The sequence below is a fragment of the Pongo pygmaeus genome, chromosome 9 (assembly GCF_028885625.2).
Source record: "Pongo pygmaeus isolate AG05252 chromosome 9, NHGRI_mPonPyg2-v2.0_pri, whole genome shotgun sequence".
In the NCBI taxonomy this organism is placed as follows: Eukaryota; Metazoa; Chordata; class Mammalia; order Primates; family Hominidae; genus Pongo; species Pongo pygmaeus.
Genome location: NC_072382.2, coordinates 3464267 through 3479022, shown reverse-complemented (window position 1 = coordinate 3479022; position 14756 = coordinate 3464267). Strand labels below are relative to the sequence as shown.

The window sequence follows — 14756 nt, the reverse complement described above, 5'->3', positions numbered from 1 at the left end:
CTTGGCTCCCACCAAGATGTACTCAGGGGTGGGCTCCCCCAGATCAGGAAGGGGGTTCAGACACTTTGCAGCTTGGCCTTGGTCTCCCTAGCCCAGGGAGTCTCCACTCTGTGTGTGCACCGCACTTTCTCTATCCACTCATCCATCGGTGCGCGCTCAGGCTGATTCCACAGCTGGGCTGTTGGGAATGGTGCTGTGGTGAACGCGGGCGTGCAGATGCCTCGTTCACAGGCAGGGGGACCCTGGTTTCATAGCTTGGCCAGAGCCCCCGGCCTGAGCCAGGGAGTGCCAAAAGAGTGACACATGTGGGAACATCAGAGACAGCTGCAGGTAAAGGTGGAGACACTGCTGTCGTCTTCAGTGACAGCTATGCGTGTGCTGGACCTGCCCTCCAGGCTTTTCCAGCGCACACGCCCAGCATCCGGTGGGGACTCTGGTAATTTACTTTTTCACCTCTGGGACTTGTGACCCGCTTTTGGTGCGTGCCAGTGTTTCGACAGCCCCACAGTCCGTCTTCGCGGGGCTGTGGTGTCACAGGCCTCTCTTTCCAGGTGCTACAGCTCGAGAGGGCCGAGCCACAGTCCCTGGACGGCGTGGACTGAGGCTGGTTCCTTCCTGGAGGCCTCCTCTCCTCAGGGACCCCAGCGCCTCGTCATCAGCATTGCTGGAGCCAAGGGCCCTGCACTAGGACCCCAGGATGGCACGGCGCATCAGCCGAGGAGGAGGGAACTTTTCAGTCAAATTCCTCAAAAAGAGGCTGGAATAAAGCCTGGGCAAAAAAAGAGGCTGGAATCCAATGCACATGATTTTGACCTCCCGCCAGCATGTGCTTCCCCGCGAAGTCTGGCACTCTCTGACGGAGGCTGCCTGGGTAGGAGGGGTCCAGCTGCCGTCCCGTGTGGCATCTTTGCTGCAGGAACTAAAACAGTAGCTCCCAGGAAGGGAGGGGTGTCATGAGCAGAAAATGAAGGAGAGAAGACCTCCTCTCCCACCCACATACACCTTCCTGTCCTGGGTTCCAGAAGGCTCTGGGGAGATGGTCCCTGCAGAGCTTTCTTCCTGGGAGTCTGGGGACCAGTCGGCCTTACTCCTGTCCTGTGGGAGAACCACCCCATCTAGGCGTGGGGCCAGGTGTGGGGCAGGGGCGGGGCCCTGTGGGTCCCCCTTCCTGCTGATCTTCATGCCATTCTGGGCACCTTTGTCTGTTTATGGAATGGGGTGAGGAGCGGCTCTTCTATCCTCTCCAGAGCTCCCCTTGGTCCTGGAACCCTCTCTCCCAGGTTGCCCCAGGGAGTCTCAGCCTCCCATCCTTGCAGGGTGAAGATGAGACGAGGATGCGTGCACAGGCCAGAGCCTCCAGGAGGGTGGAGTGGGTTTGGGGTCTGTGCTGCCTACCGGGTGTCTGCCCTTTCTCTCCCCCATGCCCGGCCCCTCTGCCTGGGACACTCCTGCTTCCCAGCCTTACCTAGAGCCCCACACCAAACCCAGGGCCCGGGCTGGGACACAGACCGCAGCCGAGGGTGAATTTCCCAGGAAGCAAATGGGGGCCCTGGGCTGGGGTACAGGGAGTGATCCTACCACTTTGCCGTCCCTGCGGGTCTGCGCGGCCTTTCTTCCCCTGTCCCCGCTCTGTCTCCTCACTGTCCAGCTTTCCCTAAGCCAAGGCTGTAGATTTCCCTCTGTCCCGGGCCACCAGGAAGCCTTCCAACTGTGATGTGCCCGGAGCTGAGGTGGCCCCCAGCAGCCCCTGTCCCTCCCAGTGTGCTGCCACTGGGGACGACCCCCAGGGGGTGGCTGCCTGAGGCCTCCTTGTTCTGTCCTGGTCTCACCGTCTATAGGTCATAGCAGTACTAAGTGGCGTGATAGCAGAAAGTGGGGGGCACTCGGCAGGTGCTGTCTGGATAGCAGAGAGTGGGGAGCACTCAGCAGGTGTTGTCTGGATAGTAGAGAGTGGGGGGCACTCGGCAGGTGCTGTCGGGCTGAGTGGTCACCACCGTCGTTGTCTTCTCTGTCCAGAGTCTGTTACCCATGTCTGTTACCCATGTCACATTGTGGATGCCCCCTGCCCGGATAGGTCTGAGTGCACTGGGGTGGCCAGCACCCCACACCTTCTCAGGGAGCACCCAGCAGGATACCTGAGATTCTCCTTATGCCTTGGTTGGAAGCTGGAGGCTTCTGGCTGCCTCCTGCACCCCAGATGTGTGGCAACGGGGTGGGGAGTGTGTCCCTCAAAAGATGATCAGGTGAGGCTGGGACCCTGAAGGCAGCCCCATCCGGTGGAATTACCCTCGGAGGCTCCAAAACTTCCCACCTGCAGGAGCTGAGCTCAGGGGCACCAGACCCTGGTCCCCAACCTTCAAGTTATAGGGTGGTGTCCCCCAGTTATAGGGCAGTGTCCCCAGTTATAGGATATTGTCCTTCAGTCATAGATTAGTATCTTATGGTTACAGGATAGTGTCCCGTCAGTTACAGGGCAATGTCCCCCCAGTCATAGCATAGTATATCCCCAAGTCACAGGGTAGTTTCCCCTAGTTATAAGGCAGTGTTCCCCCATTATAGTGTCCCCAGTTATAGGGTGATGTCCCCCAGTTATAGGGTGATGTCCTCCCAGTTATAGGGTAATGTCTCCCCAGTTATAGGGTGATGTTCCCACAGTTATAGGGTGATGTTCCCCCAGTTATAGGGTGATGTTCCCACAGTTATAGGATGATGTCCCCACAGTTATATGGTGACGTCCCCAAGTTATAGGGTGATGTCCCCCAGTTATAGGGTGATGTTCCCAGTTATAGGGTGATGTCCCCACAGTTATATGGTGACGTCCCCCAGTTATAGGACGATGTCTCCCCAGTTATAGGGTAATATCCCCAGTTATAGGTGAATGTCTCCCCAGTTATAGGGTGATGTCCCCCCAGTTATAGGGTGATGTCCCCCTAGTTACATGGTGATGTCTCCCCAGTTATAGAGTGATGTCCCCCCAGTTATAGGGTGATGTCCCCCAGTTATAGGTGAATGTCTCCCCAGTTATAGGGTAATGTCCCCACAGTTACAGGGTGACATCCCCCAGTTATAGGGCAATGTCCCCCCAGTTACTGGGCAGTGTCCCCCAATTACCGGGCAATGTGCCCTCATAGTGTCTCCCAGTTATACAGTATTGTCCCCCCATTATAAGGTAGTATCCCCAGTTACTAGATAGCATCCCCCAGTAACAGGATAATGTCCCCCAATTGCAGAGCAATGTCCCCCATTATAGTGTCCCCAAGTTATAAGTTGGTGTCCCCCAGTAACAGGATAATAGGATAGTGTCCCCAGTACAGGGCAGTGTACCCCAGTTACCAGTGTCCCCCAGTTACAGGAGAGTGTCCACCAGTTACAGGGCAGTGTCTACCCAGGTACAGCCTAGTGTCCCTCAGTTACACAATAATGTGTCCCCCAGTGGTAGGATAGTCTACTACTGAGTCCTCCTTAGTGGGACTCATCTGGCATGAGTCCAGCTGAGATTAGGATAGGGTAGTGACCCTTCAGTTTTGGGGAAGGGACCAGAGCTCGGCCAGTGAGAAGCTTCCAGCTCCGTCTGGCCATATCCAGATTGCTGAGGGTCCTGGGCTCTGTCCTTAAACCTCATCACTGACATGACCCAGCAAACCTTCTCAAGAGGAAAACATCCCCTTGGGTCAAACACAGCTTGTTCAGGTCTCGGGGACCTCCTCCTGCCATCCTGGGGATGCTGGGGAGAATGGAGATGCACAGGAGGCTTTGTCCTCTCCTCTGCCTTTTGGCGAAAACATTTCACTCAAGGCAAACACAGCCTGAGGGCAGCACAGGGGACCCCAAGGCTCACTGCCCATTTCTAGTCGCCACCAAACACATGGGTTTTCCTCCTGTTCTCGTCATGGGTGCCTTTGCTCATTCTCATCCTCCTGTTCTCATCCAGTCTACCTTTGCTCAGCCCAGTCTGACTGGCTCCCAGCAGCATCCGCCCCAAAGGTTCTCCCATCATAGCAGGAAGCAGCCTCAGACAGTACCCGATGAACAGGCCTGGCTGTGTTCCATTAGAACCTCAGTTCAGCCAGCCCGAGCCTCCCTCTCAGCTGGATACTGTTAATGAGAGGGGTACACATTCACCTCCCCTTTCCAATGTTTTAAAACTCTAGGACAGTGATTCTCAAACACTTTGGTCTCAAAACCCCAAAGAGCATTTGCTTATGTGTCTTTTATCTGTTGATATTTGCTACCTGAGAAATTAAAACAGAAATCTAAAAATAGATTTATTTTATGAAGTCACTTAAAAATAATAAGCCCATTGCATGTTAACATGAAAAAAATAAATTTTCTAAAAACAAAACATCTAAGTGAGAAGAGTGGCATTGTACTTGTTTTGCAAATCTTTTCAGTGTCCGGCGTATGAGATGACAGCACTTTGGTTTGTTGCCAACCATTCACTTATAAGGAAGACCTTCTCCAATAATTAGCTGGGGCTGGTGCTAGAGCAATACCAGAAGTTCAGCGATGTCTGTAGATTTGTCCAAATGTATGTGAAGAGACTGTGCTTACTCAGTTTTTATGTTTGCAGTTAAATCTTCAATTTGATGAGTTATTTTATCATTGCAAAGTGGCAGTGTCAGGGTTTCTTTTATTGACTTATCCAGCAGGCATTCAGCTACGTCAGCTCTACGTATGAAGTAAGGAGTTGAATTAAGCAGAGTAGTTAATGACGTGGGAAGAGACACCTTCAGTGTTTACTTGAAATAAATAAGGGATGTTTGGGCAAAGTAAGCAGATGCTCAGAACTGCACAGGACAGGGGACCGGTATCCAGAGCTCCTGCAATATATTATCTGAAATACCCAGTTTTCAACAAAAAACTGAAACCATTTAGTCCATTTTCACGCTGCTATAAAGAGCTGCCTGAGACTGGGTAGTCTGTAAAGGAAAGAGGTTGAATTGGCTTACGGTTCAGTATGCCTGGGGAGGCCTCAGGAAACTTCCAGTCATGGTGGAAGGTGAACGGAAGCAAGGCACCTTCTTCACAAGGTACCAGGAAGGAGAAGTGCCCAGCAGAGGTGGAAGAGCTCCTTATAAAACCATCAGATACTGGCCGGGCGCCAGTCTCTTCGTCATGCAGTCAAAGACACTGAGGTCCTTCTGCTTCTTTGTGACGGCAGCCTCTTCTGTGTTCATGAAGCTTAGGAACTCCATCTTGGAGAGAGCAGTTGTAACCATCCTTTCCAGGATCCTTCTGGAAAACAGCAATCAGGGACTCAGTGCCCCACTCAGTCTCTGCAGGGCTCCAGATTTTTGCCAGGTTGTAGCTGAGTGAGGCACGGGAGGCTGTACGTGGGAGTGGTATGGAGAGCTCTGGTAAAAAGCTTTTGAAAAGGATGATTCTATTCAATTAGGATTGGCTTATATGAGGGGAAAAATAAGATTATATATAGTTAAAGAAAAAAAGATTCACTGGCCCATGTCAGAGCTAACAAATCAAAACACGTGGAAGCTGTGGAGTCCTAATCAGGGAAAAGGAGCCAGGGTGGCAGGACCAAGGGAAGCAAAAAGAGAAAGCAGGTAAGCTACAAGTCTGCATTTCTTCACAGTCCAGCACACACAGCCCTCCTGTGCATATAACTCACAATCATCCCATGCCCAGGTATCACCAGACCCTCAGCTGATAGAAAAACGCAAGTTAGCTCACTGCAACCTTCGCATTACAGGTATTGTATGCAGCCCTATTCAGCACTTGGCCCAGGAACCATCCTGTAAAATCCCCTGCAGGCCCTTGTCTCCTTGCCGTCAGCTCCTCTTCTCCTGGCCTGCCCATTGCCTTCTTGCAATGTACTTTCTTCCTTGCTTTAATAAATCTGCCTATTTTTTAACCTACAAGTGTCTTGGTAAACTCTTTTACCCCTGTGACACCAGCCTCAGATAGTCGCCATCACCCACCATAGAAGCTACTCCTGGAGAGCTGATTTTTTTTAATTTGTGGATAATTTATTCATGTATTTTTCAAAGACGTACTGTGACTCCTCTTCTGGTTCTGATGGAACATCTCATATCTGAGCTACAGAATCACTGAGAACAAGTAGGAAAGCTAGAAAAAATTACACAAAACAGCAGTTGAAAGCACTAGAGAGAAACCCAGGTATCCAGGACAGGAGGTGCCTGGATCCTGGTGAGAAGGGAAATGCATCAGGTACTGGCGCTCTACTCTCTTCCTTGGGGCCTCTGCCCATTCGTTAGTGGCAGAGAGAACAACAGCACAAGCAGAAAGCAGCTGAGGCATCTGCAGTTCCTTCCTAAAATCAGACTTTAGGGTGAGAAATGCAGCCAGAGCTTACAGGGCAAAGCTTCCAGGGAAAAGAAGAGCTCAGAGAAGTGAGTCCAGTGTGCAGCAGCTCCTCTTCCCTTGAAGATTATGAAACTGCCTGGGGAAAGAGGACAAGAAGCTAAGCAAAAAGCATCAACTAAGAGCCTTTAAAGCAAAACAGAGTTTATGGTGGTTTTGTAGCACTGGAAAATAAATATTTAATTTTAGGATTAATAAGAAAGGGCTTGGTAAAAACTTAAGGCTTTCTATTGAAACCCCTCAAGGCTATATCCTGGGAGAAGTACAGGCCAGAAATAGAGACTCCTTCACAAAGAATAAAGCCTGGCCTCTTATCTTAATGCCTCACTGGATCAATGTGATCTGCTGCTCGTCTAACTGTTCCACAGAAGGAAAATAAAGGGTCTCTGCAGGAAAATAACATCACTCAAAACCTTTCTCAGTTTTTTATACTCTTTATCTGGTATTCAATAAAAGATCACTAGAAACTCTATAAAAATATACTTAAAATGCAATATAAATCATAATACATACAAATCTATAAAAATATCTTCAAAATATCAAACCCAACATAAGCAGAAGAAGAAAAAAATCCAGATAAGAACAGAAATCAATGATATTAGAGACAAAAAAATAGAGAAAATAAATGAGACAAAAATCTAGTTCTTTAAAAAAATCAGTAAAATTAACAAACCTCCTGCTAGACTGACAAAGAAAAAAAAAAGAGAGGATACAAGGATACAAACTACGAGCTTCAGGAATGGATACCAAGTTTGGGGATATCACTACAGACCTCACAGACATGAAACAGATAATGAGCAAATGGTGCAAACAACTCTACACATAGAAATTCAACAGCTTATGTGAAACAGACCAACTCCTCAAAAAGCACAAACTACCAACATTCAGCCAGGACAAAATAGATAATTTGGATAGCTCTATAATTATTAAGGGAATTGAATGTGTAGTTTTAAAATGTCAAAATAAATTTGGAGTTTAAAATTTCCAGATGCAGAGAATTACCAAATTTTTAAAGAATGAACACCAATTCTACATAATCTCTGGAAAACAGTGGAGAAGAGAACCCTTCCAAATTCATTTTAACGGGCCAGTATTACCCTGATAGCAAACCCAGACAAAGACAATACAAAAAAAGAAATAACCAATGCCCCTCATGAACATAGACACAAAATCCTCACAAAAGAAAGCAAATGGAATCCAGCAATATATTAAAGAATTACAAACCATGACCAAGTGGAGTTTATTCCAAGTATGTAAGACTAGCTCCACATTTGGAAGTCAGTCAGTGTAATCCACTGTGCTAACAGGCTGTAGAAGAAAACTCACACAATTGCATCAATTGGGACACAAAAAAAGCATTTGGAAATTTTTACCACCTATTCATAATTTTAAAAAAACTCAGCAAACTAGGATTAGAGTGTCACTTCATCATCTACAAAAAACCTATAGCCAATTTTAGGCTTAATGGTGATAACTGAATGTTTTCCCCTAACATTAGGAGCAATTATAAGTGTCCACTCTCACCACTCTTCAACATAATGAAGTTCTAGCCAGGGCAATAAGGCAAGAGAACTAGAAGATATACAGATGAGAAATGAAGAAATATTTGCACACACCATAGTAGTCTAGGTATAAAATCTCAAGGAATCTACAACAAAAACCCAAGAACTAATAACAGTGAGTTCAGCAAGTTCTGAGGATTTAGATCGACACATAAACATCAATCATTTCTCAACCTTACATATGATTAGGTGTGACTATCAAAAAATATAAGGAATTCAACCAACTTAACAGCAAGAAAACAATTCAATTAAAAATGAGCAAAGGATCTGAACAGTTCTCAAATGAAGAGATATGAATAGCCAACAGATATATGAACAATGCTCAACATCTCTAAGAATCAGGAAAATGCAAATCAAAGCCACAATGAGATATAACCTCACACCTGTTGAAATCACTGTTATCAAAAAGACAAAAGATAACAAGTGTTGATGAACATGTAGATAAAAAGGGAACCCTTGTACACTGTTAATGGGAATGTAAATTAGTACAGCCATTAAAAAAATAGTATGGGGGTTCCTCAAAAACTAAAAATAGAATTATCATATTATCTGGCAATTCCACTTCTGGGTATATATCCAAAGGAACTGATATTGATTTGCTGAAGAGATATATTCACTCTCACATTTATTTCAGCATTATTCACAGTAGCAAAGATATGGAAGCAAACTAACTGTCTATCAATGGATGAATGGATAGAGAAAATGTGTATATACACAATGGAATACTATACAGCCTTTAAAAGGAAGAAATTTTTGTCATTCATGACAATGTGGATATAACTAGTGGGGCATTATGCTAAGTGAAAGAAGACAGGCACAGAAAGACAAATATTGTATGACCTAACTTATATGTGGAATCTTAAAAAGCTGGTCTCATAGAAAAAGTATGAAGGTGGTTACCAGGGGCTATGGGTAGGTGGGGAGAAGCAGGGATGGGGCAAGTGGGAGATGTTGACAGAAGGGCATGAAGTTTCAGTTAGACTGGAGGAATACGTTTTAGTGACCTATTGCACTGCATGGTAACCATGGTTTGTTGTCCTTGGGAAGAGTGGGGATGGGTCCCTGAAGCACCAAGTCACTGAAACTTCAATTTATTGTAAGGACAAATTCAAAAGTTGGAAATCAGAGACGAACCAATGTGGATCTTCCAGTGTTGACTCAATACGAGGCAAACATTTTCCCAAGAAAGAGATAGAGGGGAGAAAGGCAGAGTGAAAGGATTACCCCGAGGGCTCTAGGCACAGGGGTGTCCTGGGGATTGTGAGAATTAAAATCTAAACTCCTCACCCAGGTGACAGTGGCACGTGGGTGCGAAATTTCAGGCATGATTTTTTTTCCCATCCAGCTCCCAGACTGAGAGAGACTCATTTTAATGCCCTCTGCTGTTACCAACATACGGAACCTCTTGAGGCAACTCTTTCACTGAGTAGGAAGCCATTCGATGTCTCAGCTTTATGCTGAGATTTAATTGATTTAGTCTTCACCATGAAGTCCTTAAATCCAAGGCCCCAAAGTTCCTAGAACTACCAGATCCCTCAGAGCATTCACCCTGGCTTCATGCTTCCTAATCTCATGGAATTTCTCTAATGCTACAGGAAACACAGCCATGCCCTTAAACAGATGTCTGTTTTTACCAAGAATTTTCAATCATTATAGCCAGAAGTGTTTTAAACATACCTGGTTTACTGTTTTTCCAGAAGTGGATGTCCACCTTAGAGTTTTCAGGAGGCTTCAAAACATGGCAGCCTGAAGTCCCTAGCCTCCAGTGGCAAATTCTTTCCTTACATTTATGACAGCTTTTGCCTTCTGTGTTGTGAGGAGCAGTCAAGTTCTGGAGACAGAAATCCGGAAGCACACACTGTCAGGGTCCCTGTTCCTTCCCCTAGGTCGTATCCATGAACCATCCCTTCACTGCTGCCTTGGGAGAGGGGAAGGTGTTAAGGCTGAGGATGAGATCAAACCAAAGTTTAACCACACCTCAGCATTCTATGACTTCACATTGCTGAGTCCATAAGAGAACCAGGACCCTCCAGACCCAGAAAATACTTGAGTGGAACCAAGATGGCCGAATAGGAACAGCTCCGGTCTACAGCTCCCAGCGCGAGCGACGCAGAAGACAGGTGATTTCTGCATTTCCATCTGAGGTACCGGGTTCATCTCACTAGGGAGTGCCAGACAGTGTGTGCAGGACAGTGGGTGCAGTGCACCGTGGGCGAGCCGAAGCAGGGCGAGGCATTGCCTCACTCGAGAAGCACAAGGGGTCAGGGAGTTCCCTTTCCTAGTCAAAGAAAGGGGTGATGGACGGCACCTGGAAAATCGGGTCACTCCCACCCTAATACTGTGCTTTTTCAACGGGCTTAAAAAACGGCACACCAGGAGATTATATCTCGCACCTGGCTCAGAGGGTCCTACGCCCATGGAGTCTCACTGATTGCTATTACAGCAGTCTGAGATCAAACTGCAAGGTGGCAGCGAGGCTGGGGAAGGGGCGCCTGCCATTGCCCAGGCTTGCTTAGGTAAATAAAGCAGCCGGGAAGCTCGAACTGGGTGGAGCCCGCCACAGCTCAAGGAGGCCTGCCTGCCTCTGTAGGCTCCACCTCTGGGGGCAGGGCACAGACAAACAAAAAGACAGCAGTAACCTCTGCAGACTTAAATGTCCCTGTCTGACAGCTTTGAAGAGAGTAGTGGTTCTCCCAGCACGCAGCTGGAGATCTGAGAACAGGCAGACTGCCTCCTCAAGTGGGTCCTTGACCCCCGAGCAGCCTAACTGGGAGGCACCCCCCAGTAGGGGCGGACTGACACCTCACACGGCCGGGTACTCGTCTGAGACAAAACTTCCAGAGGAACGATCAGGCAGCAGCATTTGCGGTTCACCAAGAGCCACTGTTCTACAGCCACTGCTGTTCTGCAGCCACCGCTGCTGATACCCAGGCAAACAGGGTCTGGAGTGGACCTCTAGCAAACTCCAACAGACCTGCTGCTGAGGGTCCTGTCTGTTAGAAGGAAAACTAACAAACAAAAAGGACATCCACACCAAAAACCCTTCTGTACGTCACCATCATCAAAGACCAAAAGTAGACAAAAGACAAAACCACAAAGATGGGGAAAAAACAGAGCAGAAAAACTGGAAACTCTACAAAGCAGAGCACCTCTCCTCCTCCAAAGGAACGCAGCTCCTCACCAGCAACGGAACAAAGCTGGATGGAGAATGACTTTGATGAGCTGAGAGAAGAAGGCTTCAGATGATCAAACTACTCTGAGCTACAGGAGGAAATTCAAACCAATAGCAAAGAAGTTAAAAACTTTGAAAAAAAAATTAGACGAATGGATAACTAGAATAACCAATGCAGAGAAGTCCTTAAAGGAGCTGATGGAGCTGAAAGCCAAGGCTCGAGAACTACGTGAAGAATGCAGAAGCCTCAGGAGCCGATGCGATCAACTGGAAGAAAGGGTATCAGTGATGGAAGACGAAATGAATGAAATGAAGTGAGAAGGGAAGTTTAGAGAAAAAGGAATAAAAAGAAATGAACAAAGCCTCCAAGAAATATGGGACTATGTGAAAAGACCAAATCTACATCTGATTGGTGTACCTGAAAGTGACGGGGAAAATGGAACCAAGTTGGAAAACACTCTGCAGGATATTATCCAGGAGAACTTCCACAATCTAGCAAGGCAGGCCAACATTCAGATTCAGGAAATACAGAGAACACCACAAAGATACTCCTCAAGAAGAGCAACTCCAAGACACATAATTGTCAGATTCACCAAAGTTTAAATGAAGGAAAAAATGTTAAGGGCAGCCAAAGAGAAAGGTTAGGTTACCCACAAAGGGAAGCCCATCAGACTAACAGCAGATCTCTCAGCAGAAACTCTACAAGCCAGAAGAGAGGGGGGGCCAATATTCAACATTCTTAAAGAAAAGAATTTTCACCCCAGAATTTCATATCCAGCCAAACTAAGCTTCATAAGTGAAGGAGAAATAAAATACTTTACAGACAAGCAAATGCTGAGAGATTTTGTCACCACCAGGCCTGCCCTAAAAGAGCTACTGAAGGAAGCACTAAACATGGAAAAGGAACAACCAGTACCAGCCACTGCAAAAACATGCCAAAATATAAAGACCATCAAGGCTAGGAAGAAACTGCATCAACTAACGAGCAAAATAACCAGCTAACATCATAATGACAGGACCAAATACACACATAACAATATTAACTTTAAATGTAAATGGGCTAAATGCTCCAAATAAAAGACACAGACTGGCAAATTGGATAAAGAGTCAAGACCCATCAGTTGCTGTATTCAGGAAACCCATCTCACGTGCAGAGACACACATAGGCTCAAAATAAAGGGATGGAGGAAGATCTACCAAGCAAATGGAAAACAAAAAAAGGCAGGGGTTGCAATCCTAGTCTCTGATAAAACAGACTTTAAACCAACAAAGATCAAAAGAGACAAAGAAGCCCATTACATAATGGTAAAGGGATCAATTCAACAAGAAGAGCTAACTATCCTAAATATAAATGCACCCAATACAGGAGCACCCAGATTCATAAAGCAAGTCCTTAGTGACCTACAAAGAGACTTAGACTCCCACACAATAATAATGGGAGACTTTAACACCCCACTGTCAACATTAGACAGATCAACGAGACAGAAAGTTAACAAGGATACCCAGGAATTGAACTCAGCTCTGCACCAAGCAGACCTAATAGATATCTACAGAACTCTCCACCCCAAATCAACAGAATATACATTTTTTTCAGCACCACACCACACCTATTCCAAAATTGACCACATAGTTGGAAGTAAAGCACTCCTCAGTAAATGTAAAGGAACAGAAATTATAGCAAACTGTCTCTCAGACCACAGTGCAATCAAACTAGAACTCGGGACTAAGAAACTCACTCAAAACCGCTCAACTATATGGAAACTGAACAACCTGCTCCTGAATGACTACTGGGTAGATAACGAAATGAAGGCAGAAATAAAGATGTTCTTTGAAACCTACGAGAACAAAGACACAACATACTAGAATCTCTAGGACACATTCAAAGCAGTGTGTAGAGGGAAATTTATAACACTAAATGCCCACAAGAGAAAGCAGGAAGTATCCAAAATTGACACCCTAACGTCACAATTAAAAGAACTAGAAAAGCAAGAGCAAACACATTCAAAAGCTAGCAGAAGGCGAGAAATAACTAAAATCAGAGCAGAACTGAAGGAAATAGAGACACAAAAAACCCTTCAAAAAATTAATGAATCCAGGAGCTGGTTTTTTGAAAAGATCAACAAAATCGATAGACCGCTAGCAAGATTAATAAAGAAGAAAAGTGAGAAGAATCAAATAGACGCAATAAAAAATGATAAAGGGGATATCACCACTGATCCCACAGAAATACAAGCTACCATCAGAGAATACTACAAACACCTCTACGCAAATAAACTAGAAAATCTAGAAGAAATGGATAAATTCCTCAACACATACACCCTCCCAAGACTAAACCAGTGAGAAGTTGAATCTCTGAATAGACCAATAACAGGCTCTGAAATTGTGGCAATAATCAATAGCTTACCAACCAAAAAGAGTCCAGGACCAGATGGATTCACAGCCAAATTCTACCAGAGGTACAAGGAGGAGCTGGTACCATTCCTTCTGAAACTATTCCAATCAATAGAAAAAGAGGGAATCCTCCCTAACTCATTTTATGAGGCCAGCATCATCCTGATACCAAAGCCTGGCAGAGACACAACCAAAAAAGAGAATTTTAGACCAATATCCTTGATGAACATTGATGCAAAAATCCTCAATAAAATACTGGCAAACAGAATCCAGCAGCACATCAAAAAGCTTATCCACAATGATCAAGTGGGCTTCATCCCTGAGATGCAAGGCTGGTTCAACATACGCAAATCAATAGATATAATCCAGCATATAAACAGAACCAAAGACAAAAACCACATGATTATCTCAATAGATGCAGAAAAGGCCTTTGACAAAATTCAACAACCCTTCATGCTAAAAACTCTCAATAAATTAGGTATTGATGGGACGTATCTCAAAATAATAGGAGCTATTTATGACAAACCCACAGCCAATATCATACTGAATGGGCAAAAACTGGAAGCATTCCCTTTGAAAACTGGCACAAGATAGGGATGCCCTCTCTCACCACTCCTATTCAACATAGTTTTGGAAGTTCTGGCCAGGGCAATTAGGCAGGAGAAGGAAATAAAGGGTATTCAATTAGGAAAAGAGGAAGTCAAATTGTTCCTGTTTGCAGATGACATGATTGTATATCTAGAAAACCCCATTGTCTCAGCCCAAAATCTCCTTAAGCTGATAAGCACTTCAGCAAAGTCTCAGGATACAAAATCAATGTACAAAAATCACAAGCATTGTTATACACCAATAACAGACAAACAGAGAGCCAAATCATGAGTGAACTCCCATTCACAATTGCTTCAAAGAGAATAAAATACCTAGGAATCCAACTTACAAGGGATGTGAAGGACCTCTTCAAGGAGAACAACAAACCACTGCTCAATGAAATAAAAGAGGATACAAACAAATGGAAGAACATTCCATGCTCATGGGTAGGAAGAATCAATATCATGAAAATGGCCACACTGCCCAAGGTAATTTATAGATTCAATGCCATCCCCATCAAGCTACCAATGACTTTCTTCACAGAATTGGAAAAAACTACTTTAAAGTTCATATGGAACCAAAACAGAGCCTGCATCACCAAGTCAATCCTAAGCCAAAAGAACAAAGCCGGAGGCATCACGGTGCCTGACTTCAAACTATACTACAAGGCTACAGTAACCAAAACAGCATGGTACTGGTACCAA

At 45.5% G+C, this 14756-nt stretch overlaps 1 protein-coding gene across 2 annotated transcripts in view; it reads left to right on the top strand.

Moving 5' to 3' along the window:
- Positions 1-4342, top strand: part of NADSYN1 (NAD synthetase 1) — a 57447-nt gene extending 53105 nt beyond the window's left edge. For both annotated transcript variants that reach the window (XM_063670707.1, XM_054438120.2), the window contains exon 21: positions 552-4342. In XM_063670707.1, coding sequence (XP_063526777.1) covers positions 552-602 — 51 coding nt within the window. In that variant the 3' untranslated portion in view covers positions 603-4342. The remainder of the gene's footprint in view (positions 1-551) is intronic.
- Positions 4343-14756: the final 10414 nt, after the last annotated feature.